The 26,004-nt window shown below is 36.3% G+C and overlaps 1 protein-coding gene and 1 long non-coding RNA gene across 2 annotated transcripts; both read left to right on the plus strand.

Moving 5' to 3' along the window:
* Positions 1 to 4,868: 4,868 nt before the first annotated feature.
* On the plus strand, positions 4,869 to 8,384 carry LOC121640200 (ladderlectin-like). The gene is made up of 6 exons (XM_041985923.1): positions 4,869 to 5,046; positions 5,159 to 5,257; positions 5,351 to 5,463; positions 6,858 to 6,992; positions 7,103 to 7,214; positions 7,833 to 8,384. Exons 2-6 carry the CDS (start codon positions 5,203 to 5,205, stop codon positions 7,907 to 7,909), a joined length of 492 nt encoding a protein of 163 aa, XP_041841857.1. The 5' UTR covers positions 4,869 to 5,046; positions 5,159 to 5,202; the 3' UTR covers positions 7,910 to 8,384.
* A 4,806-nt stretch (positions 8,385 to 13,190) lies between these two features.
* On the plus strand, positions 13,191 to 25,271 carry LOC121640240. Its single transcript, XR_006010424.1, has 3 exons — positions 13,191 to 13,200; positions 19,416 to 19,419; positions 25,197 to 25,271. It is a non-coding gene; the product is annotated as an uncharacterized LOC121640240 (long non-coding RNA).
* The last annotated feature ends 733 nt before the right edge of the window (positions 25,272 to 26,004 follow it).

Here is a 26,004-nt window from a genome sequence, read left to right on the forward strand (position 1 = left end):
AAATATGACGGTTTTGTGTGTGAACTTGTTTGCTCTGTTTTCTGAAGGTGAAAATGAAACTTTTTTATGTCATGTCATACAAACTAGTTGAACAGCTGAACATACCTGGAGCGACTTTGTTTTCTGCCATTTTCTGTGAGGAAAGGTTTTCATGAGTTGGTCTTTGTCATCTTTATCACAAAGTGGTACAAAATCTGAATTTGAAACTTTTCTATGTTGGGGTAAAACCTAGAACACGATGTGGTCCTTCAAAGTCTTAAAACTTGGTAGATAAAATCTTAAATGAACAACAATATGTGATATTGCATACTGCTCTATCATTTAACAGAAACTGAGTCAAATGCAAAAGCAAAGTGTGAAAGAAGTCCATCCTTTCTGCTTCCATAACAGTAAGCAAATTAATTGATCATCATCAGTGTGAGCAACTTGAAAAGCAGAAGTTTAGTCAGTGTGTTGTTCTGTCGTGTTCAGGTGTTGGGTAAGAGGATACCAGCAGGAAATGCATCAGCAATGATCTTAGAGAAGCAAATGGTGCTACCAATCAATCAGTCTCAGAAGATTTATGAGGACTTTTCAAAACAGAATTTTTATTTAGTCTGTCATTCTGCTGTAAGACAGGTCATTCACTAGGTGAAGAAATTCCAGAGAGGTGCCAATCTTCCCAGAATCCCAAAATACCAAGAGCCATATCACAGATTGTACAGGCCACAATTAGCATGCTAGATATTAAAGTTTGTGACAGTACACTTAGAAAAGAGACTGAACAAATGTGGCTTGTTTGGTTGCAGAAGTTCTTTCCCTCTTCTTTCTATAAAAGCAACATGGTAGCTCAGTTTGGGTTTGCAAAGATGCATCTGAACAAACAACAAGACTTCTGGAACGTTGACCTTTGCACAGATCAGACCAAAGTGGAGATGTTTGGTCACAACGCACAACAGCATGTTTGCAGAAGGACAATCACTGCATATAAGCACAAACACTTGTATAAACTGTCAAGTAGGGTGATGGAGGGCTGATGATTTGGACTTGTTGGATTTAAGTTTTTATAACAGCTGAAAAAGACATATTGTTAGACTCATAGCATAATTGCCCAAATCAATCTGCATCCCCCCCTATGCGAACAAACTAATTAAGAAACTAATGATCACAGACTAGTAAACAAACTAATTACGTGAACTGCTTATCTGTTAACAGCATTCAGAGGAAAAACGCTGACATGATGAAGCATTTAATTTTCTTTAGAACAGGTCCTGCCTCATTCTCTTCTTTTAAGATTAGATCAGCTTCCTTTTCCCTGGAACAGCAGTGTGAGCTTGTTGTTCAACTCCACTCCCCCAAAGGTAACTTATCTCCACCTGGATCTAAAACGTGAAAATCAAACAAACCCAAACAAGTAGTACTCCATATGAGCATGTGAGAAAGAAAAAGAAAGAAAAAAAACAAAAACAAAAGGAAAACAACACTCTAGTGTTTCTTAACCTTCTGAGCTTGTGCCCCTTTATCTAATATTCAGGTCATTTTCTGCCCCCCACCATTAGGGTAAGCCTACACTCACACTGCAGCTTTTAACAATTTTATTTTTTTGCATTGCTGTTCAGAATATAATTTAAACATGACTTTCACCACACTCCAGTGTGAACGGTCTACAGCCCTGAAGTGATCCACATGTGCAGAAGACATGATGTCAAACTCAGCTGTCGACTTGATCATTCCCTTCACCTGTTTCTTAGTTGCTTTGTCATGTTTTCTTTTTCTTTTTTTTTGTAGTATTCATGTCAGGTTCAGGCCATGTACTCCTGTTTAGTTAGTTAGTTTGTTCCTGCAGCCATATGTCCCTCGTAAAGCCTTGTACCTCGTAAAGCCTGCATTTAGGTCCACACCTTCCACGCCATGCAACCCTGACAAAGGGATTAGATTTATACAGCACTTTTCAAGGCATCCAAAGTACTTTACATTGAATCCATTATTACACCGACCACAACTGAACAATCATCCACATTCATACACCAGAATTATCTTACTTATTTCTCCATTTAGAAATAGCATTTAAAGACACATTTACACATCACAGTATTTATTAAGGAATTATTATTTCAATATGCATATCCTCTTTAATATTTCAAACAAAAATGTGTAATTATGAAACACTTTGCAGTTTGATTTGTTTTTGCATGAATTGTTGAATTTAAAATAAATTTAGAAATCTATATTTTTATTTCACAATTAATTTTTATTATAAAAATGCTGTATTGCCATTTCAAAGCCCCTCCTGGTCCTCAATGCAGCATGCTTTGTTTAAAGAAGTAAATCTGGTTGCTACACGTGGCAGTGTGTGTGTGTGAGTGTATGTGTGTGTGTCAGTTTTGAAGAAGCGGCAATCAGAGCCGACAAAGTGATGATATAATATCATTTTGTCCACAATTCATGTTTTACCCCGTCCGCCTCCTCTGGTCTGTTTCACTTCAGTGACATAAAAATGAGATAAAATGTTACATGATGACACAGACCGAGGTTACTGAACACATCATGTCATTTAGGATGAGATTTAGTTAGAAAAAAATCACATTTGTACGGTTAAAAAAAAAAAAAAATCATAGGGGGAAAAAAATTACCTACAATTTGAAAGTTTGTCTTCCCAGAATATGTTTATTATTATTGAGTCATATCATAAAAACCCTGCAGGAAAACTAAAACCTTGTAAATAGAAATTACACATGCAAAGCTGAGCAATATGAATATCAAACTTTAATCAGGTCTCACAAGCATCTTATAGAAACCAGTGATGCTACACAGAAAAGTTAGTGTGAGCTCTCTGTTTGATGTTTCTCTGATTTTTCACCCCAGGTTCAGGTCCTTTGGGCAGCTATTTTTAGACACTGGGATAATGGTGAACCAGAGTCCAGAAGCTGCTGGAATAGCTTGGTGAGGTCCCCACATAGTTGAGCGGAGCAGTCCTTGAACACCAGTAAGATGGAGGCCATCAGCTGGTTCAGGCGGTTGGTGTACAGTGGCTGAAACAAGTAAAAACAACTGTGCTCATCAAAGGAGGCGAGATCCGGCTGGTCAGATACTGTGAGTTTGGGGGCTCTGCCCATCATGATGTTCAGTCCATACATTTTTCATTTGCTTGACCACTTTTCATGGACTTGCATTATATAAATACTTTCAATAAATTGAACTAAATTCAATTAGAATTTATTTCAACTACATATTATTCAGTTTGACTTTATGTGACCAAAGTTGTCAGTTAGTTAATGTACATAAAATGAAATGACCCAAAATAAATGTGTTCCTGTGAGCTTTGTCCATCCATTCAACTCATGTGTGGTCTAAAAAAAAAGGAGAAAAACTGGCCCTGGCATTTTGGACAAAAATCTAAATAAATAATCTTAAAAAAGTGTTACATCTGTATATTATCAATAAACACCTAAACAAAAGCTGCATCTAACAAATTTTGACCCAAAAGTCTCCGATGATCAGCCCACAACCAATAACATGACAGGCTGATAAAAAGTCTGAAATTTGCTGACTCACTGTTAACGTTGATGAATGATGGTTAAAAATCATCTTCGTGATTTCATTAAATGATTTAGTTCAAGAAGATATAAAGAAGTTAATTTTAAAATCTGCTGTTTTAAACCGTAAACACCAGTTAACCCATGAAGACAACCAGTTAACCAGCTGTTCTGCTGCTGGAAACAGTGACAGCTCTACAGCTTAACTACAATATATAACTATTATGTAACATCATACACTCACATGTTCTGAGAAAGCTTCAGTCGGTGTGTATGGGATCTATGATTGTCTAATGTCTATTAGTGTTCAGTGTACTGTTTTCTTTTACTTTGTATGTATCCATGTTACCTTAATAAGCTTCTGTTGGAGATCTGATTCACACACAGTTATATAACTCTCCTTCTGTTTACGTGGGGACAAATTTTGTCAGTTTTAATTTCTTTTATATTTCTTTTTAATTTCTCTCCTCCTCGTCTCTATTTACCTCCTCGGTTCTGACCGGTAGCTGCAGCCACTGGTTCAGAAGGGATTTAAAGTATCTGACTGGTTCATTCTGGTGTCATTTATGAACATGACCAACGTGTTTCATGGCCTAGTGGTCAAAAAAGAAAATTCTGCTCTGTTTGGACAAATGAATTACTAGAGTAAAGACCTGCAGGCCAGGCCACTGTTAGGTGAGCTGATCTACAGAGATTCATGGACCAGTCAGACCAGTTAATAAACTATGTCAGCCCACTGGGAAGGTGTCTGGTATGCCAGATGACAAGTCCATCCCTGATTCAGCTTTAGGTTTGTCAAAAAATGAAAGATTATTGTCCATACTGTTGATTTTCCAGCTCTGGACATCCATTTTAATAACAGAGGATTTGATATGCTGACGCCATCTTTATGTTTACATATCTGATCTACCAGGGCTTCCCATGTCACCGTCAAGCCTCTGTAACTCAGTGAAATGTTAACTTTAAATATAGTTTGCCATGTGGTGCCCTTTTATTTTTTTGACACATTCTTTCTGATCAGCTTCTAATAAACAGGACATAAAATGGATGAACGGATATTACTTATTACTTAATATTTAAGAGGTGGTCTGGGAATTATCTTTATTAATCTGTTTATTAACCCTTATCAAACTTTTTAATCATTTTAAATTCTTACTGTGTTCAAGGTTAACTTGACCCCTGGACTAAGAACAGTGTGTGCTTGGTGAAAGAACTGAGTTGCACTGAGGCGTCAGAGAGGGACCTACCAAGATAAGAACAGCCTTGAAGACAGAACTCCATCTAATTCACAGCTACCCAATCTTATTATCCCCTCCCACTGTGGGTAAAAGTCTCCACACATCCTTCTTTCTCTTCAGAAGTTCACCAGACTCTGTCAGACTCTGGTCAACTTTCTCCCTGTAGAAGATTCTTTTCTCTTTCTAATAAACTCTGTTAAACTTTACTCACCCAGACTATTGATAATTATTTTTTTCTGCAACAAAGGCCACAGCCTGAATCTGAGGAAGAGGAGAAGATCATTCATCAGCAGGTTTGTGATGACTCTCTTTGCTCTCCAACATTTTCTCTTTCTCCTCTCGACTTAGTTTTTCACTTCAACCACCTTCACAAGTATAAGTAATTCTTTTGCATTTACTTTTTAGAGCTAAATCATCATCTTCAACATCCACGTCCCTCCATTTTAAAGATGCTGACTGTGACTCTGCTTGTTTGTGGCCTGGTAGCTGTGGCCAGAACACTCGGTGAGTATTAATGATCAGTTTTATCTCGTATGGAAACACATCAGTGTGGATAAAAGAAAAGTGGAGTCTCTCTTTTTTCTTTGTCTTCATTAGACGACAGCGTAGAGGAAGATCCTTGTGAGAAATATTCTACTGACTCTTGGATTCGGTTACATGGCCGCAGTTACTTATTTGTTCCAGCTAATTTAACTTGGGCTGAAGCTGAGGTAATACACATTTATTCTCAGGCATTTTCACTGTGTGTACAATAGATATAACATAGAAACACATGTGCAGACATCTTTACAAAAAAAGTGCATGTATACGAACATACATATTCAGTCTATTGAGCATTAATGTACAGACTGCCAGTACTACTATCCCTTTTCTTTTGCTCCAGCTCAGTTCCAACAGTTTTTCTTCATTCTCGCATTTTAAGTGAATACTGCTTGTCCATGCCAAACCCTATCTATTATTCATGTCTGCTTATCATAAATATTAAATTTCTCTTTGTATTGTTCACAGTTTCTGACAACAGTCCCAGGGACCCGTTAAATCTGAAGTAGGAATTTAACTCTTTTAAAGTTTTAACCCTTTAATAAATAAATAAATAAATTAAAATAATTTGTTCCTTTCCCTGGGGAAATGATAAGAATAATGTTTTTTTTTAAAACACAGTGCCTCAGTGTCAGTTATCTTATATTTTAAAAATGGGACAAAGTAAGAAAAAAAATGTACTCACTGTTCACATTCGAGGTCTACATATAGTTGAACAAAGTTTTAAAACACCCTTAAATCTCAAATATAACCATTAAAATGTTTTAAATTATTTTTTTTTTATTTATTTATTTTGTTTTTGGCTGTGATTGCAAGGAAAGAAAATGCACTTGAAGACCTAAGAGTGATTCTTAAACAGGTTTCCGTAAACTTTTTTAGACAGATTTACTGGGACAAACTTTTCTCCACAATCCAATCATTAGTGTTCTCTCTGCCAAACTACCAAGCAGAACGCTGAATGCTTGAGGCTGTTTGTGTGATTTCTATTTTTTGTTATTACAATCTACATGTTTTCCTGGGATTGTTCAGTTGTTACAGTGAATGAGAGACTGAATTCTTTTATTCAGCTGTTCGGGCGGTCATTGTGCTGACCTGAACTAAAAATGTAGCTTTTAATCTGAAGAGTTTTGATTGTGTTCCTTAGTTAGGCCATTATTCTGATGAACTGAATTATAAGAATGCAGTCATTATTAATTAGACTAATGCGGATTTAATTGGAATATAATTGGATGAACTACTTAATTGGACTGTCCCTGTAAAGTGCCTTAATTTGACTTTGTGGCCATACAAATGAATTGAATTTAATTGATTCGAAATTAATTGAATTGAACAAACTCAGTCAGAATTTAGTTATTAGACAGCTAATTTACTGATAATTAGGCAAAACTTCCTCATCCATGGCTTTGAATATGCTGGTAAATGACAACAGAAAGGAATGACTTTTGTGTTTATACAGTTACACTGCATTTCTTTATGATTTATCCAAAATATTTACCTCAAATTACCCTGTTTGACCCTAACCTCCATCGTTTAGCATCTTCCTTTGTCTCAATGTCCAACACAGAAAAACTGTCGCTCCATGCAGGCCAACCTTGTGTCAGTGCACAACGCAGATGAGAATGAGTTCATTAATGACTTGATAATAATATTCACTCACAGCAGTCCTAGAACATGGATTGGAGGCAGTGACTGCCAGCAGGTAACTTTAACTGAACCTAATCTAAAAAAAAGACATTAATGACAGACTGACACTTCTTAACTGTAACGTCTGTCCTCTGTCTCCTTGCTTTGGTACATTATTCATTCCAGGACAACCTGTGGCTCTGGAGTGATGGCACTGACTTTACATTTTCACTGTGGAGTCCAGGGCAACCGGACAATCTAAATGGCCAAGAGGCTTGCATACAGATTAATCCTGGAGGTAAGTCATGGAGATGTGTGTATATATGTATATATACATATGTATAAATATGTATATACACACTGTATATAGCCCACATAGAGCACCATAGCCAAGTCAAGGTGTTTGGCTCTTCCAGATTTGGACTGATACAGCAGTGATGGTTAACCAGCAGCACAGTGGGAGTTCAGCCAATGGAAGAAGAGGGCTGTAGTTACTGATGTAATGATCCCAAACAACAGAAGTATGATGAAAAAAAAAAAAAGAGAAACGTGTGTAGCTTGAAAAATATCGAGTCCTTGAAAGAGGAGGTTGACAAAATATATAGGAGGAGTTTTGCATCAAAAAGTCTGACTTCTGTCCGAAAGATACAGTCCTGAGAGCAGCGAATAGACTGAGCAGAACCCAGAGGCTTTAAGGCTTTGAAAGGGTAATCACCAACATGGGTGCAAGTGTTATCATTCGCTCTTGTCTTAAGACCACAACTAGCTTCCCCTTCTGTATTTTTGGGGAAAGAAAGCCTTAAATCCTTTAATATTGCTTGGTTTGAGATGCAAGTAGTGCAATTGAAAAATCGCTCCTAAGTTTGATTTTAGTACCTTTGACTGAAACAATGTTTTTTGTTTTGTTTCTTTACAGAAATCAGTCAGTGGGATGATACGAGCTGTTCTGATCTCCTCCCTTCAATCTGTGCTAAGACCTGTAAAACTCGCTGAGCTGACACAGAGGCCTGCTGCATCTGAATAACCTTTTAGCTTCTTATGTATCCGTAGATTGAACTCTCTACTTCTACAAAACGCTGCTGAAGGTGCAATTCACATAAACACGGTTTGTTCTGCTGAGCGGAGGCTGAATGTGTTCTTATAAAAAATATATAAATTTGATATGAAATGTAAAAATAACTGTGATGCACATTAAACTATCAAATGTATAGCTGTTCTGCTTCATTACATCAATTTCCCATGTGCTGGTGTTCTTTTTATGAGACAGAAAGGTCATTTAATCAAGATGTCCCAGTTCAGAAATTTATCAGAATTACTCGCGGTTTATTATTATCTGTATACTATTATGACAACAACTGGAAAACTCAACCTATGTGACAGAACTGTTATAGGAACCATTCATAGATAGGCTTTTATGCTTTGTAAACTGGCTTGAATGAACACAGTTATTAAACTGGACTAATGTGGATTTGTTTTCATTGGATCACAGTGAATTGGCTTGAATTGATTGTGGCTGTTTACTGTTGTGAATTGACGCTATACAAAAAACGCTGAATTAAATGGAATTGAATTAGATCGGATGCTAAACATCTTCATTTTAATTGCTTTCTACTTTCAAAAGTGTTGGTAGGAAGCATTCTTTAACTTATGGCTCATTAGCTTTGTTAGTAAAGTTTGTGAATATCTTACTAGAAATCTATGAAAACCGGTAACGTATAGAATGCCATGGCAATGACCTAAAAGTGTGAAACACCATGAAATTTCATGCATTTTCTAGACATTATTTCTACAGTACTGTAACCAGTGTGATCTTTGCTTTGCCATATAGAATCATGTGTGCACACAGAGACTACACCGTGCTGTGCTGGGCTGGGCTAGGGTTACATTATGAGCCTTCCAAAACTGGGAGTTAGGAGGATAAGTTCAAGGAGTCACAATATCATTGTATAGAAAAAAAAATAAAATAAAAAACATAGCAATATTTATTTTTTGGATATATACTTCAGCCTTAATAAAAAAAAGTGGGACTTTTATTAGGGCTGTCAAAATTAATGTATCACTGTAAATAAATTAAATAAAATAAATCTGGGTAATTAACACATTATACTTTTACCATATTAAAGGGGTAGTGCACCCAAAAATTTGTTTTTTGAGCTGTTAACAACACAGTATTACTGCATTGTGATAAAATTTCTATTTTTAAAATGAATTAAAAAACAGAATTTTGTTGGTAAAAGATGGCTCATAATGCCCTCTACAAGGTCAAACCAGGTTATGTTTTTCATGATGCAGAGGCTCTAGGTCATGATAAAATTTAAAAAACCCCACATGCCCCTCCCTACATATGCAAACAGATGGGTCTTAACCCTGCAGGCATAGAAAAGCAAACCCTCCAAAGCATATGAAGGGATGTGAACTTATCTGTGGTAGATTTGCTAGTTTCAGACTTTTAGTCTTTCACAGAGTTTCTGATGACTTATTCCTGCAGTGGGATGGATCTGTGCTTTTGTGGTTTGTAAAAGTAACACCAGACTTTATTCTTTACATGCTGATCCTCATCTGGCGACAGACAGCAGCTCAAATTGTAGCAGCAGCAATTTACAGCAGAACTTCCTGCAGCTGCCACAACCTGCCTGTCACGTTTCAGCAGACTGGACCCACAATAAATATCAGAGACCTAAGGATTGGATGAATGAGATTTATTATATTAAGGAGAACGTTTCCAGGGTGTTTGAATCTGGTCTGTCAGTCAGCTTGCCTGTGAAGGTCGAAGGACAGTCATGAGAACTAGAATGATCTGAAGGGAATGTTCTATAGTGTTCTTGATAGTGTAGCATAACCAAAAAAGGTTAAATAGTGCTGGGTTTTCCCAATTTGGGTTGAGCCTTCTAAAAGGGTCCAGATAAATCCTCCTGTCTATCCAAAAGAGAAGTAAACAAGGTCTGTAATCCACATCCAATCCTAGAAGACAGTCCAAAGGTCAGAGTTCCAAAAATAACGCAGAAAGTAGGGGGTGTGGTTACACTTTAATGCATAAATAACTAAATTGGGGGCTGTGGCCTAAACAGTACTTGTCATTCTTTATAAAGCATCTGTATATTATGCAGTGCCTAAGAAAAGTATGTAACAACAAACATATTTCATACCTTGTGTAAAAACATTGTCTAGGCCTCCTACAGAATGTGCTTTTCTCACATTAATGGTATCAAATACATAATTCTGCTACAAGTTGTTATCCATTTCATGTCATAGATTAACTTGAGAAATTTGAAAAGGAATAAAAAAATGACAAGCTGTATGTATGTTTATGTAGTCTTGCAACATTCTCAAACGGGTATTTTAGTTTTTCTGTTAGAGGGATGTGTGAAGTACTGTGTAGTAGTCACCATCATACCTGTGTCATCCTGTGTCAGCGTCATTTATTGTGTCCCTACAAAGAGCCTGCAGAATGTTTGCGTTTCACTAGAACTAGAGCCTGGAATGGAAACTGCCTGAGATAAATAGTGGCACTTTGTAAAACTTCCTCTTGTTTTGTAAATACATTTTTGCGAGTAGAAACATGTTTGCACTGAAATAAAAAGTACTACTTCACTGTATTGTTCCACTGAAAGTGAAGCAGGTTATGAAATGTTTTTCAAGGTTAAAAAGAAAATAACAGTTCCACCAGAATGTTCAGCCAAAGCAAACGAATCCTTTATGACACAATCTAAAGAATATTAAAATGTCCTAAATATACGTCTAATCCACCTCATACAACAAGCCAAGTAGTGTGTTTATGCAGCTGATTCAGCTTGTAGAACTTGTACTGTGATTGTGGGTGAAAGAGCTCGCTCTGATTGGCTTTTCAGTGCTGTTGCATGCACTACAACTGAAAATGTGCAAATAATAAAAGTCTTACTTAATTCATGATTGTAAAACAGCTAATAATAATGATAAATATGTATCTACATCCCAATACGGTAGCTATAGTGCCAATGTATTTATTATCATCTATGCAAGACCCTGTGCAGTTGAGAAAAGTTAAGCTTAGCAAAGTTTGCAGCTGAATTATATCCATTATATTTCATTTTACACTTAGAAAATCTCCACTGAATGCTGCTGTACAACTCATTTGTACTCATTTGTATGCAGCTGATGTGTGATTGTAGGTCGTTTGGTAACCATGTTCAATGTTGTATCTTTTGACTGGGAAAACAAAAAATAAAATATTAATTCTGAAGGGAATAAATACAGCTTTAAGCTTACTTTATGCCCCTGATGATGGTACAGCAAGTGCCTTATAAAGGCAAATGATTCAGGATTAGGAAGTGACACAGTTGTGCAACAAGTTTGACCTAAGAAAGGGAGCTGAGAAGGAGGTTTATTCTACTAGCTTTAGGCTGAGGCTAAACCATTAATGCTTCAACTATTGAGGGTTAAAAATCCAAAGAATTGACATCAAAGCTGCTAACAGGGCAGACAGGTGAGTCTATCAGGTGTGTGATCCAGTTCAAAAACTAATGTCTATTAGGCTCCTGTTATTGGTAAGAAGCTGCTGTTAATATTGGTGTTTTTAACAGAAATGGCTACATCACAAAAAACATCTGGACAAATACTTGGCTTTGCATTGATTTTTATCTTTCATTTTAAATCTTATGAGCTATTGAAACTGTTTTAATAGTATCTGTATCTGACATGATATTCAACATATTTTTTATTTCAGATACTTATAATTTTCCTGACTACATTGACTTGGAATTATTCCTTATTAATAAGATTATATATATATATATATATATATATATATATATATATATATTCTTTTTCTCATATTTCCTTCTTTGTGGTTGAACACGCCACAGCACCATCATGTGGACAAATGCCTTCAGTGCAACTAATCCGCTGCTAAGGCAAAATAAGTTTTTATTATTGATGAGTGTATACATATATATATGGCAGGAATGAATATGAGGTGCTACTACTCTAATCCTTGCAACCAGAGTTACATGAACAGAAAGTGGAATATGGGTGCTACAGTACCCACAATTTAAGCCAACATCAAAACTGCTAGTAGCTCTGTTTTCCAACAGCCACCAATGCCACCCAGGGGAGAAAGGGAGTGAAAGAGGCAAGAGTTTTTGTAAATCTGATTAATATCTGATATATGTATATATCTCATCGGGGCGGTGTGGCTCAGTGGGTAGAGTGGTTGTCCTTGGTTAGTGCCTTGCATGGCAGCTTCCGCCATCAGTGTGTGAATGTGTGTGTGAATGGGTAAATGTGATGTACATGTAAAGCTCTTTGGAGAAAAGCTCTATATAAGTACAGATATATATATATATATATATATATATATATATATATATATATATATATATATATATAAATTGTCCCTGTGCCCTCCGTGGGCGGTCGCTCATCCATCCAAGCTCGGGTCCTCTACCAGAGGCCTGGGAGCTTGAGGGTTCTGTGCAGTATCTTTGCTGTTCCTAGGACTGCACTCTTCTGGACCGAGATGTCTGAGGTTTGTCCTGGGATCTGCTGTAGCCACTCTTCCAGTTTGGGGATTACTGCCCCAAGTGCTTCGATGTAGAACATGGACTTGTGTGCTCAACCATGTTCTTTGTTGCCAAGAAATTGTCAGAGCTCTTGTGGCTCCACGGGTGAGAGATTTCGTGGAGAGATGGCCAGGCCTACTTATGGAGTCACAGGTATTTTATTGTTCTTCCTGTTCAACAACATGCCTTTTCACCATGCCCATGTTGAACATGTCTGTTATGATTTTTCCAATATTTAAATGACTTAGAATTACCTCTGGCTTTGCTGCCTGCCAACTGAAAACTTAAAAGTACATTCACTGCTGTTCCTAATTAATCTTGGTACATGTAATTCCGTCATGTACAGGTGTTTGCAGAGTTCCACCGAATCAACAACGTTAACCTGCGTGATGAGTTCTACAAGCTGGATAGACACACACCTACACTCATCAGCTTGTTCAGAGAGAAGTCCACCAAGATAGCAGATGAGCTAGCCAAGCTCATGAGGATTCATGACCTTCATGTGATTTTTTAACTTTGCATGATTAAAAACAGATAATTAACAGATTATTTGCAGATAGCTGTAAGAAGCCGTAGTGTAAATTGCCTTGCATGTAGTTAAAAAATAAAAATAAAATATATCTTGGGACCGTGACTTCAGGTTGAGTGATTATTCTATGAACACAATATTGTCATTTCACCAGATATGAACATCTTGAAAAGATGTGTTCTACCTTACAAAGATATTTGCATATTTGCTCTGCATTCGTTTAATTACTATTTTAATGGATAATTTTTGTCCATCCAGGAACAATGTGATGTAAATATGAGACAGGCCCTTGTCATTCTTGTGCTTCCTGTGCACCTGAGTGAAGATTCCTCCATCTTCTTCATGACCTGTAATGTAAGTTTACTGGCCTCAATATCAGTCCTTTGCCTATTTATTCAACCTAAACATATGACATCACCCAAATAAGTCAGAGACCCAGGACCTGTTTATAAAGTTTACTTAAGTTGATATTCTTTAAAATGACATGTAGAAAACACATAAATGAAAATGCAAATAGAAAGCATTCCATAAACAAAAAGTGTGCTAACAGGTACAGTATGTGTGAAGCTAACATAAGATATTAGCATATGTAAAGAAAATGGTTTAAACATGTAGCTTAGTTGTAGTAATGTCGTTTCTATACATCATTAGTATGATTTGTGTCCTTGAGGGGCTGAACTCATCTTCGTGTTATTTGTGTTTTGTCGTCGGCTGATGGTCCAGACCTCACAGACGTTCTCCTGACAGTCGCCTCAGATATCACTTGTGATGCAGCCTTCTTCAGCCCTCAGAGTTCTGTGTGGAGGATGAAATATTTGTGAGTGGTCTCACAAATCTGATTCATTTCTTCTCCTCTTTGGGTAAATCTATACACTAGACCTACAGTACCCCAAAAAACCTAAGCTTACATTCACATTTATCCAAAAAGTTGTGATGTGTCTTGAAGACAACAAACCACTGAAACTATTTGTTGAGCTGAGTAATAAGGAAGTTCTTTGTTTTCTTCCCCCTCTTTACAAATATAATCATTTGCTTCTTCTACCTCAGATTTAATACGTTGATTGGCATGTTGTTTGGTCCAAGTTCATGCACTGAATAACTTGATGAAAATTACTTCAATTCACACACGGTACGTTTATTGTGCTGTTGCCTAAAGCCGTCCTTGATGCACTATGTTGATGTTGCCAGTTGAAGTACAGCACGGTAGAAGCAGTGCTTTATTTGAATGTTTTATTTTTAAAAAGTGAGTTACAGCTTTAAAGTTACAGTGAGGACCAAAATGTTTTTAAACTGTTAAATGGCTCCACATACGAATAGTAGTGATAGCTGTGTAGTATACATGATGCTAAACAGACTAAATTTTATCCTGCATCCTTTGTGTTTACTGAATAATGTGATATGTAGACCCATAATACTGAATCTACCCTGTGTAGCAATGGCCACCATCAGCATATGGAACTATTAACACATACTGCACTTTAAATCATTTCTTTTGTTTAAACGACGACAAGTTCTTTGTTTTGACTGAGCCCCTGTGATTTGTGCCTCTAAAATCACATTGTGGTGAATAAAAAAGGTGTTGTCTCTGTGGTGTTGTGTTCATGTTTTCTGACACGTCAACATCAGTATTTAATTTAGAATGAATTTTAATTACATTTCTTCCACATTTACAGTTGAAGAATATTAATTTAAACAACATTTTCTCCAGATTTTCAGTAGAAAAATATAAAAAATTTAAGTGCATTTTCCCATGATTATGGGTCCAAGAATATTGGAAATTTTAAGTAAATTTCTCCCTAATTTTAAGTTGTGGAATATCAATATTTGTAGGATAACATTGAGGTAATTTAAGAAAACTGAACATATGATTTTTATTTTCTGTAAACTTAAAACTTTTAAAAGCATCACTAAAATATTGTTGTGTAATCTATTAAAAATTCATTTTTGAGTTCTGTGAACTTATTAGGGTTTACAGTGTAGAAAATATTCTCACTTAAAATTACTCTTTTTAACTTTTTTTAGAATAATTTACTGATTAATGTTGTTTTTTAGGCAATAACTAATGGGCTCTGTTAGTTCCAGGTTTAATGTAAACAATGAGGTCATTAAAAATAAAAATAAAAGAGTTTTTATTAAACATTGAACCAGTCCGGCCCTCAACTTGTTCCATTTTTTTCACTGTGTATTTACATTTGACACCCCTGTGGTATTGGCTGTTCACACACTGTGTTAACATCAGTTCTGCTTACTAAATAAATGAACTTCTGATGTGCACGGTGGAGGTGTGGTAGAAAGAAAAAATATGAACTGTAGTTTTCGGTGACTTTTTGGCCAATCGGGAGTCCTTGGTTAGGTGAGAAAAATGAGAGAATGGTAAATTGTGACATTATTAATGAAGAAAACAGATTTCAATAAGAAACCAACCTGTTTCTTTGTGTTGTCCAGCTCCTTCTCTGTGACCGTCTGAGCCTTTTCCTGGTGAAGGCCGCTTTTTTCTTTCTGGTCTTCCAGCTGAAACAGAAAATGTATTTTTTTAATCATATTGCAGTGATGAACAGAATTTACAGAAAATGGGTTTTCAGTCATAAATGTTAAAGAAGTTGCTCATTGTTTAGAGCTGCTTGACCAGGAATTTAGCTGTATTAGAATATCCATTTCTCTTCTTACATATTCATTTGGACATTTATCAGTTATATTTAGTGTCCATAATTGTAACTTTTTATACCTTTTCATTCTGATGAAACTAGTAATGACTGAGAATGAAATACCAATATGAGTATAATAGCGAGTACATATCAGTGTGAGCATTACTTTCTCTATCCTCTTCATGGCGATCACCTGCTTCATTGATGAATAACTGTCTCGAATTCCTTGAATGGTGTTCTTTGCCTTTGACAGAGGAACAGACAAATGCTGATGTGACATAAAATGTGTGATTATGTTCCTTTAACATGTTTTAACAAAACTTACCAACCAGAGAATGTTATCAAATTAAAAGGCCTGACGGCCATTTTGTGTCAGTAGTTAAATGCTTGATAGTCAAGCATAAATCATTTAAAAAACTTCTGTCCTCAAAAATACTAAACATTTAATCATTTTTTTTAGGATTTTAATCCTTTAAATGCCAGTTAGAATATTTCAATAATGCAATTCAGTTTTTGTGTTCCAAAAGAAACACAAAAATTTAATTATCTATCCATTATCTACTCCACTTCATCCTGGAGTCTATACCAGCATTTAGCAGGTGAGAGGCAGGGTACACATTGCAGGGCCAAACATATTTTCCATAAAATATTAAAGAAATAAGTCTTTGGTGGTGACTAGATACTTGGATATTGTTGCTGTTGGGCAAACATCTCCTATGTCCAAAATTTGTGATTTTTGTTTTCCTTCATAAATCAGTACTATTGGTCACCCTCTATGTCTGTCTGTTGTTTTACAAATATTTAACCAAATATATATGATTAAAACACAATACAAATTTGATGACATTATGTCCAGTTATTACAAAACCATACAGTTTTTTTCATTTTTTGAAAAATTACAGTTTTGGAGATAGGAGGTTTGCACCCCACAGCAGAGATTTGTTAAAGAGTAGCAACAAAATTCATTTGTTTACGTTTATATTTTTTATATATTATCAGAAACTCCCTCTGAGGACCCTCATCACAAAAATGTACATGCACAAAAATCGGCTCTAAAATAATCATAAATCACTATTTTCTTCAGCTTTTTTTCATAAAGCACTTAAGTAAAAAAGGGATGTTATAGACATATAAGCAGTGAACAAAGGTGAGAAAGGGGTTAAAAAGGCTATTAGATATAGATATATATATATATATATATATATATATATATAAATAATTTATTATACAGTATATTTTTGTTTTATGTTTTTTGTCATCCCAATATTAATTGCCCTCCTCCTAATTCTAATATTAACATCATTAAATCGAATCAAATTTTATTTATAGAGCACTTTTCATACATAAAGTAACACAAAGTGCTGCACATAATAAAAACTAATAACGTATATTAAAAACAAAATGTAAAAGCCTTCACACATCAAAGAATGAATGAATGGAACAAAGAATAAAAAGGTGCATGCACACTCCCCCCACCTGCCCCGACCCTAATCTGTACAAACGTGAACTCCCATCTCTAAAAACTGTCTCTGAAAACATATAATAATAAAACAAAGACATTAAAGCAATCCTAACTCTACACACGTCATTAAATCTGATTATTTAGCCACTAATGTTTCCACCAGATTGTAGGAGCTCTCTAATTTTTCAATTCAATTTCAGTAATGAACAAAGTAAAAGATAATCTGAAAAACTTAATGAGATAACCACAGTATCCACTATGGACAGAATTACTATGAATAAATTATTTAAATGCAAGTCACTTTTGACACACTTCTTCTTTTTCCAAAATTCATCCATTATTGTGCTCAAAGACTCGTTCAGTGTAATGCTAAATGTATGAAGCCGAGCAGAGTTCTATGTAATAACAGGGAGCAGGGAGTGTTTGGACCTTTATTTACAGGAGACTGAACAAGACCTCCACAATTATTGGCCTCCAAGTCAGGGAAAGACTTGTGTCAGTCATGTCACATGTAAAGGACTGCCCTTTGAAGGATGTTATAGACTTAGACTTAAACAAAGGTAGCTGAAGCAGTGAGTTAATCTAGGTATACGTCTAGTATACATCTAGTAACACAGAAAAGAACATACTTTTGAGGTGAATAAATAAATAGGTTAACGTGATGAGATAAACCTTAACGTTGGTATCTGGCTCCTTGGTCTGCACACCAGTTGCCCTCATCTCATTGTCATCACGGCGCTGCTGGACATCAGCGTTTTGGTTTTCAGACTGGAAGAAAATGTGGTGACAGAGAAATTAGACATATTTTCTTTAGTTAAAAACTTACACTGAAAACTAAAAACAAGAAAAAGAACATTCATGTCCTTTTCACTCTTCTGTTATACGTTTTTAAAAGTTACATTTTGAAGTGTGCAGACCCTGGATAGTACTGTATTTATGTCATGACTTATGGTGTTTTATTCCTGTTGCATTGTCCGAGTCTTGTGTTGTGGTTTCCTCGTTCATTTTGTAATCATCCCCTTGTGTTCTGGTCACTTTACTTCCTCCTCTTTGATTAACTCAGCTTGTTTCTTTTGCTGATTGACTCACCTGCTGCTCATTTTGTCATTAGTTCCATTAAACTCTTCGTTTTCAGTTGACTCTTGTCAGATCATTGTTCATGTCAGTCGCCGTTTCAGTTTCTGTGGCATCCATAGTTTCTAGTATTTTCTCATTCAAACCCATAAATACCACTTGGCTTTAGCTCCTCTGTATTTGTTCTGCATTTGGTAATTTTTCAACAACTCATTCTCCTCGTACCATGACAATTTAACCATAAAACTACCAAGATAAAGATGATATTAACATTTAATTTTTGTTGTAAAATTTAGGGAGATACAAAATAAAACTACAACATACATGACAGGTAACCGGTGATAAACTACAATGTGATGAATTATTGCAGGTCATTACTGTACTTACATAAGAATGCACAGGTACTGAGCAACATGACTCATACCTGAGGGGCTTCACTTTCAGGCATACATCCTGTACTTTGTCTCTATTCTTAAAACCATTCATTGACTGATTTATTCATTCATTCATTCATTCCTTTTAGGGATAAAATCAATAATAAAGATATTAGGATTCCCTCTTAAAAACTGTTTTTTCTCTGCAGGACTTACTGCATCACTCTTATCTTCTTTGTCTTCTGTCTCGCACTTTTCTCCATCTTGTTTCTTGCTTTTTTCTATCAGAAACATAGAATTCACACATTAACAGTGGATTGGTTTTTAGCTTTGTGTTTTCATAACTTTATATAGCTTTATATATAGTACATACATAGCTATAAATAGCTTTATATATAGTTATTTAGCTAATAAGATTATAACGGTGCAGTTAAATCAGAATATATATATATATATATATATATATATATATATATATATATATTCAACATTATAATAATTTTGAGACTTACTTTTCTCGTTTTGTTTCCATTTATATGTGATGACTAAAAGAATTAATGCAATGAGCACAGCCAAAGGAGAAAAATCTTGGAGGAAATCATCGAAAACCTGAACGATATCCTCTGAAAAAAAAAATAAATAAAAAAAAACGGAACAAGTTCATATTTGGAAATGTTTAATGTCTCCGTTTTCTAAAACTAAAGGAGTGAAAATGGCATGAATATGTGTTGCAGGTTCAGCGTACTTATTGTGAGCATGGTTCACCATGTTATCCACAGATGCAACTTAGAATGAACACAATTCAGGAAAAACAGCCATTTTCTTCAACCATGTAACAAAAGTCTTTCAGGGTTTGTTTTTTTGTTTTGTTTTTATAGTTTAGTTGCATATATTTGTTTGTTCCTGCTGTTTTTCTCCATTCCTCCTGCACTCCGTCATCATCATCATCACCTTCAGTATTTAAGGACCAGGGCCAAATTTATTCAGTGCCAGATGGTTGCCAATTTAAAATCAATTAAAATGATTATTTTTGAAACGTAGGGGAAATGACCATCAGGAATGCATCAGTACTGAGTTAAAAAGCCTGCATCTCTGATGGTATGGGGGAACATTACTGCCTATGGATCTGACAACTTGCACATCTGGAAAGAAAACAATTAATTCTAAAAAATTGTATGTTGGTTAACGAGCAATATGCTCCTATTCAAACAACATCCTCTTCATTGGAAGCCTTGCTTATTTCAGCAAGACAATGCAAATCCTCATATTACATCTATTGCAATATGGGAGGAAAGATGGTCTCCACAGTTACCAGAAGAAACTATTTAAAGAAAAAAAACAAAAACAAAAAAAAAACAAACAACTCCTGGTTTTGAAGAAGCCCTGCCAGTGTTTAGACATTTCTCTGCCTCAAAACACCTTACTCAAATTGATGGGACATTGGAGCCATTTAATTTCATTCAGGGATTTTGGAGCAGGGAAACATCTAGACTCTGAAGGATAGTGGCTCTTGAGGACCAGAGGATGACATCTCCACTGTAAAAATTATCTTGATTTTTTGGACCTAATTATTAAGCTAATCACAATACAAAACTTGACATAAGGAAATTTTAGAATGGGATTTATTTATTATTATTTTTTTTTATGTTGTGTAACCACAATGAATGCATAAAGAAAGCCCTCCCTACATGTAAAAAAACAGCCACAATGTAAACATGGGATCCCTGCAATGAGACTGTAAAGGGAACGGTGATCTCTACTGGCCAAAAATAAATACTGTATGATGGTGTTTTGACATTTTTTTAAATATTGTTATACTACACAGCTACAAAATAGTTTTATTTGATAAAAGGCCTTCAGGTTGAAACAGCCTGCATGGCTGAGCATTTGTTAGTGTATTAACTGTGCATGAGTTTACCTGTGGTGATGGGTAGTTCCTGACTCATTCTCCACTGTGAACAAGTAAAAAGAAAAGAAAAAAAAGTATAGGTCTATTTATAATTTCTTTCACATTTGATCCCTTTAGGCAAACCTTGCCTAATCTGAATCCTAACACAATAATTTAAGATCCACTTATCAACCTGGCTTTTCTGTGCTGTTGTTGAAATGTTTCATTGATTCTTTTTATTGTTCTACACTGTTGGTTCCACATATAATTCTGTTGGAAAATTCCCTTTTGTGTATACAATATTTTATGTATACATGCACTTTTACAGAATTGGAAATAAATTATCAAGATAATAATGCCTTTACACAGATAAACTGATATCAAATGAAAATAAAGTTGTCCCCATATATATATATATATATATATATATATATATATATAGTTTTATGTGGGCCACAGTCCTGCAGATTTTCAATGCTTCCCTGCTCCAACATACCTGACTAAAATTTAATGAACTCAACTGAAGTTCAGCAGAGTGACTCATTAATTTGAGTCAGGTGTGTTGGAGCAGGTAAACATTGAAAAATGCTGGGCTGTGGCCTTCGTAGGGCAAAATTGAGTAGCTGTAATAGAGATCATTAAAAATGTTTAATATGTTTTAAAAATTGTGATTTAAAATATTTCTTTCATGGATTGACTGAAATGTGGTATGTGCAATCATTTTTAGAAGGAAAAAAACATGTTCTAGATATGAGAAATTCAGCCTAAACTGTATCAAATCAATTCAAACTTTATTTATAAAGCACTTATTCTGCATCCAGCAACACAAAGTGCTTTACATAATAAAAACATAATAGGTATATATCACCATAGTAAATAACATAGTAATTTAAAAAACACACCTCTCCTACACACACACACATACATGCAAAGAAAGGAATAAAAAGACCATTATAATACACAAAGCAGAGTTATAATCCACAGACTTGTAATAAAGTGCACCATTTTTGTAAATTTTCTTGTTGAACAATATTTAATAAAATCTAAAAAACAAACTGTACCTCTTACATGAAATCCCAGCTTCTTTGTCATACAGGAAAGACAATAAAAACATTTTAGAATAAAAACAAAATTAGACTGAAAGGAACACAATGTGTAAATATCGAATGTAAATGACCAGAATATGACCAAAAATGACTAAAACACCTCTGTTCATTAACATTTTAGTCAACTTTATTTATCCCAAATGGGTAATTTCAATCTTGTGGTGATTTTTCTTTAATTGGATTATTTTCAGTTAATCTGAATATCAAATTAACTTTTTTTTGTTTTAGCTTCTGCCCTCAATGACAGCAGTTGAATAAGCATTTAATTTCACCCTGCAAGTCATGTCTGCATCCAACAGCAACATACAGCATGGAGGGATAATAACCACACATCTACCCAGAACTCTGATGATCCTCTTTGTAGGTTATTAGACATTAAAGTGCATCAGTTACCAGACATCAGCTAAATGTTTAAATACGTAACTATTACCATTATTTGAAGAGATGATTGATAAAGTAATTGGGAATTATCCGTGTCATTTAAGACTAAGACTTTGAACATATATGATGTCTTCCTAACAAGTTTTCTTAACATGCAATCAGTAACAACAACAGCAAAGTCACTATTTACCGTACGAGTCCAGATGATCCATCCCATACCCTCAGATGAGTGACTCTTCGCGTGTCTTTAGGAACTATTTAAAAGGAAGCGTGGAGGTGGGACTTCTTTAGAACTGGAAGAGTTTCAAGTTGAGGAATTTGCTGCAGAATTGGCTGGATGAAAATATGTCAGTTTTGTGTGTGAACTTGTTTGCTCTGTTTTCTGAAGGTGAAAATGAAACTTTTTTATGTCATGTCAGACAAACTAGTTGAACAGCTGAACATACCTGGAGCGACTTTGTTTTCTACCATTTTCTGTGAGGAAATGTTTTCATGAATTGGTCTTTGTCATCTTTATCACAAAGTGGATCAGATCCGACCAAAGTGGAGATGTTTGGTCACAACTCAAAACAGCATGTTTGCAGAAAGCCAACGGCAGCATATAAGCGCAAACACTTTATATATAAACTGCCAAGTATGGTGGTGGAGGGCTGTAGATTAGGGCTTGTTCTTCAGACAACCAGGACCTCTTACAGTCAATGGGTGGATCATTCAGAAGAACAATATGTCACGGTCCGAGGCTGTAGAGCGGAGGGGAACCTTAATGTAGAACACGCGGTTTGGGGGAAAAAAAATAACTGTTTATTGATAATAATTGTGAAAGGCTTGGTGCAGGTCCAGGATGCTCTTCCTAAGAGAGTGTAGACAGTAAGTGTGGATATGATGAGGTGTGGGAAATAACAGCGGGGAGCAACAGCTTACTGTGTTCTAGTGGGGGGAGTGACAGTGGAGGGGGTAAGCCAGGGAAGAATCTCCAGTTGCGGGGGAAGTGTTGGATGACAGGCAGGGGAAGCAGGCAGGCACAACTTTAGGCGGTGAGGTGGTGGAAAGAGATGTCTTGGTCCAGAGCTGCTAGTTAGTTCCAAGGGGTGGATGTCAAGGTGCTGATGAGTAGAGATCACAAGGTTAGGTTTACAAGCTCCTGCTTGTCCTTAAATAGCTGGGAGTAGAGCAGGATAACAAGCCTGATGATGAGCTGCAGGTGGTGTCAACTGTGGCTCCAGTCTTCACCCTAAGTCCCCATGGCAACCTGCCCAGCCCTACCTGCAAACTTCAGACACACACAGAGCACAACCATGACACAATAATCCTAAACACCGAAGCAAATCTGCAACAGAATTGTTGACAAAAGAAAAAGGAATCAAGGTGTTAAAATATTTTAGTCTGGAGAACTTTAGTAGAGAGTCATATCATCTAAAGAATTACTTGGAAGGTTTACGGCTTTTTAAAAAAAGCATTTTTGCTCCCTTTACATGCATAAATTGCCACATAGGTTTTAAACATTGTCAAATGTCAGAGCTCTTACACTTTCATTTTTTATGTTTGCATTATTGTTAGGCAATGCATCCTCTAGATGGCAATAAAGAGCTCATGGCTCATCTCCAAATTAAACATTAGGGTGTGGGGGGTATGGTTAACAGACTAGTTAACAAATTAATGTACACCATTCAGAGTAAATATGTTTGGCATGATGTAGAGTTTCATTTTCTTTAGAACAGGTCCTGCCTCATTCACTGTTTTTAAAAATAAATCAGCTTCCTTTTTCCCTGGAATAGTAGCATGATATTGTTGTTGAACCCCACTCCCCCACAGGTAACTTATCTCCACCTAAAACATGAAAAAAAAAAACAAAAAAAAACAGCTATTACTCAGTATCAGCATGTGAGAAAAAAAAAACAAAACAAAAAACTTTTGAGCTTATGCTCCTTTATCCAATATTCAGGTCATTTTCCACCCCCCCACCATTAAAAGGTAGGGTAAGTTTACACCCCCACTGCAGCTTTTGACACATTATTTATTTATTTATTTATTTATTGCATTGTTGCTCACAATATAATTTAAACATGTCTTTCATCAGACTCCAGTGTGAAGGTCTACAGTCCTGAAGTGGTCCACATGTGCAGAAGAAGACATGATGTCAAACTCAGCTGTCACGGTGGTGGGAAAGACATGGACCCAGAAGCAGACTGAAAAGGCAGACAACATGCGAGTACAGTAAGCCAGGGTTTAATGGTCAACTGGATCCAACAAAGACATGAACAGAAACAAAGGGGCATATGTACTGAGGATAAATGACATGTCATGCTCCATGGTACGGCGCCCGGTTTTCCCAGCTGCCCTGAAGGCATCTTCCCCGCAGTCAGGCTTGATTGCTGTGAAGCGCTTTATATACCTGTTTGTTTCAACTCTTACCTGCCAGATCGTCTCGGTTTCACCCTGCACGTATCCAGCCTCTGTTCCCTGTCTGTTTCCCAGTATTGGCTGACTGCCTGCCCGTTGCCGACGCTGTATGCCTACGTCTGCACATTTGCTTCTGCCTGCTCCCTTACTGATCACGGGCTAGACAATCCAACGCTGACGGAGAGACGCGGAAGCGCCTGCTGCTGCCGTCTGTGAAGGCCGCGCTCTTCAGTGGTGGCGTGAACACTGCTCTAGGCCAGAGAGCCGTTGCTAAGGCAACGGACAGGGAGCAGAGGCCCTTATCTGGACAGATAACACCTGCTGGAAACCCCCGCTTTCTGCTCTCAGTGAGTGAAGGAGGGAGAGAAGTTTTATTAAAGTTTGAATCTATGACTGTTATGGCACACATGATGTGAGATGATGTTTTTAATCAAAAGACTGAGTTTATGGACTGCCTGATCAATACTCAGTTATGTTTTTCTATGTGTTATGTATTACCTATTCACATTTCGATACCAGGTAGTTTTCCTGTTAGGACGATAGTACGGTAGCTTCATACTCCTAGACCCAAAGGCTGGCTTATCTACCAGAATAACTCCTCAGGTCTATCTCCGCAATGAGCGGACGATAATAATCAGGAATTCTAAAGGGGTAAAATTGCTTATTCTCGCGCCACAAGAATCGAGGTGGAAAGGTTCGCCCATCACTTCGCGACTGGAGTCTCACCGGTCGTTAAAGATCCAAGAGAGGAAACAACAGGACGTGAGCCTGAAAGGTCGGTCAAAGAACTGACAATAGGGTAAATATTCGTCACCGGTTTCAACACGTCCATCACCCGGACTCTCTGTTTACCATCAGTATCTGTATTCTCTGCACTCCGTCAGTCCTGTTTAATAAAACTCCATCACTCATCCCTGGGTTTCTGATAATCTATGAGTCCAATCTCCTGGTACGTGACATAACAGGGAACAGGTGAAGCGAATGAGAAAATTAAACCAGGTGAACTAAACAGGAAGCAACAAGCACAGAACATACAAAGGGGTGTGGTTCTACCTAATTAAAAAAAACAAAAAAACAACAAACAACAGAAGTCTTAAGGGAAAGAGAAAGTAAAGAACAGCAATAACACTGAAGCAAATCTCATAAAACACGACATCAGCAGCCTGGAGGACCAGTATGGTCTCTGAAAACACATATTTAAAATGAATAAGTTATTAATTGTAAAAGGGTGTACCTGCCCCTCACCTGCTATGCTGGGATAGGCTCCAGCTCCCCACAACCCTGAATTGGACTAAGCTGTACAGATAATGGATGGATGGAAGATTAGAAAAATAGATGGATTGCTATATAGACTTTCAAATTCAACTATTAATTCATACAAAAAGAAATCAAATTGCAAAGTGTTTGTAATTACACATTTTGAAATATTAAAGTGGAATTGTTGAGTGAAATAACAATTCATTAATTAATACTGTGGTTTGTAATAATCTTGTCGTCGCAGCTGCCCGGCCGTCTTCCCGAGCTCTGTTAGCTGGACTGTTTGTTTTCAGCTGAATCCTGTGGTTTGTTCTGTTGCCTGTTTTATTTTTGTAGTTCTTTTCCTTGTGTTTCAGGTTTGATTTGTTCAATCGCTTCAGCTGTTTCTTATTAGTCCCCTGTGTATATGGACTCCTCAGTTTTATTTATACTCTG

This window comes from Melanotaenia boesemani, chromosome 5, assembly GCF_017639745.1.
Source record: "Melanotaenia boesemani isolate fMelBoe1 chromosome 5, fMelBoe1.pri, whole genome shotgun sequence".
In the NCBI taxonomy this organism is placed as follows: Eukaryota; Metazoa; Chordata; class Actinopteri; order Atheriniformes; family Melanotaeniidae; genus Melanotaenia; species Melanotaenia boesemani.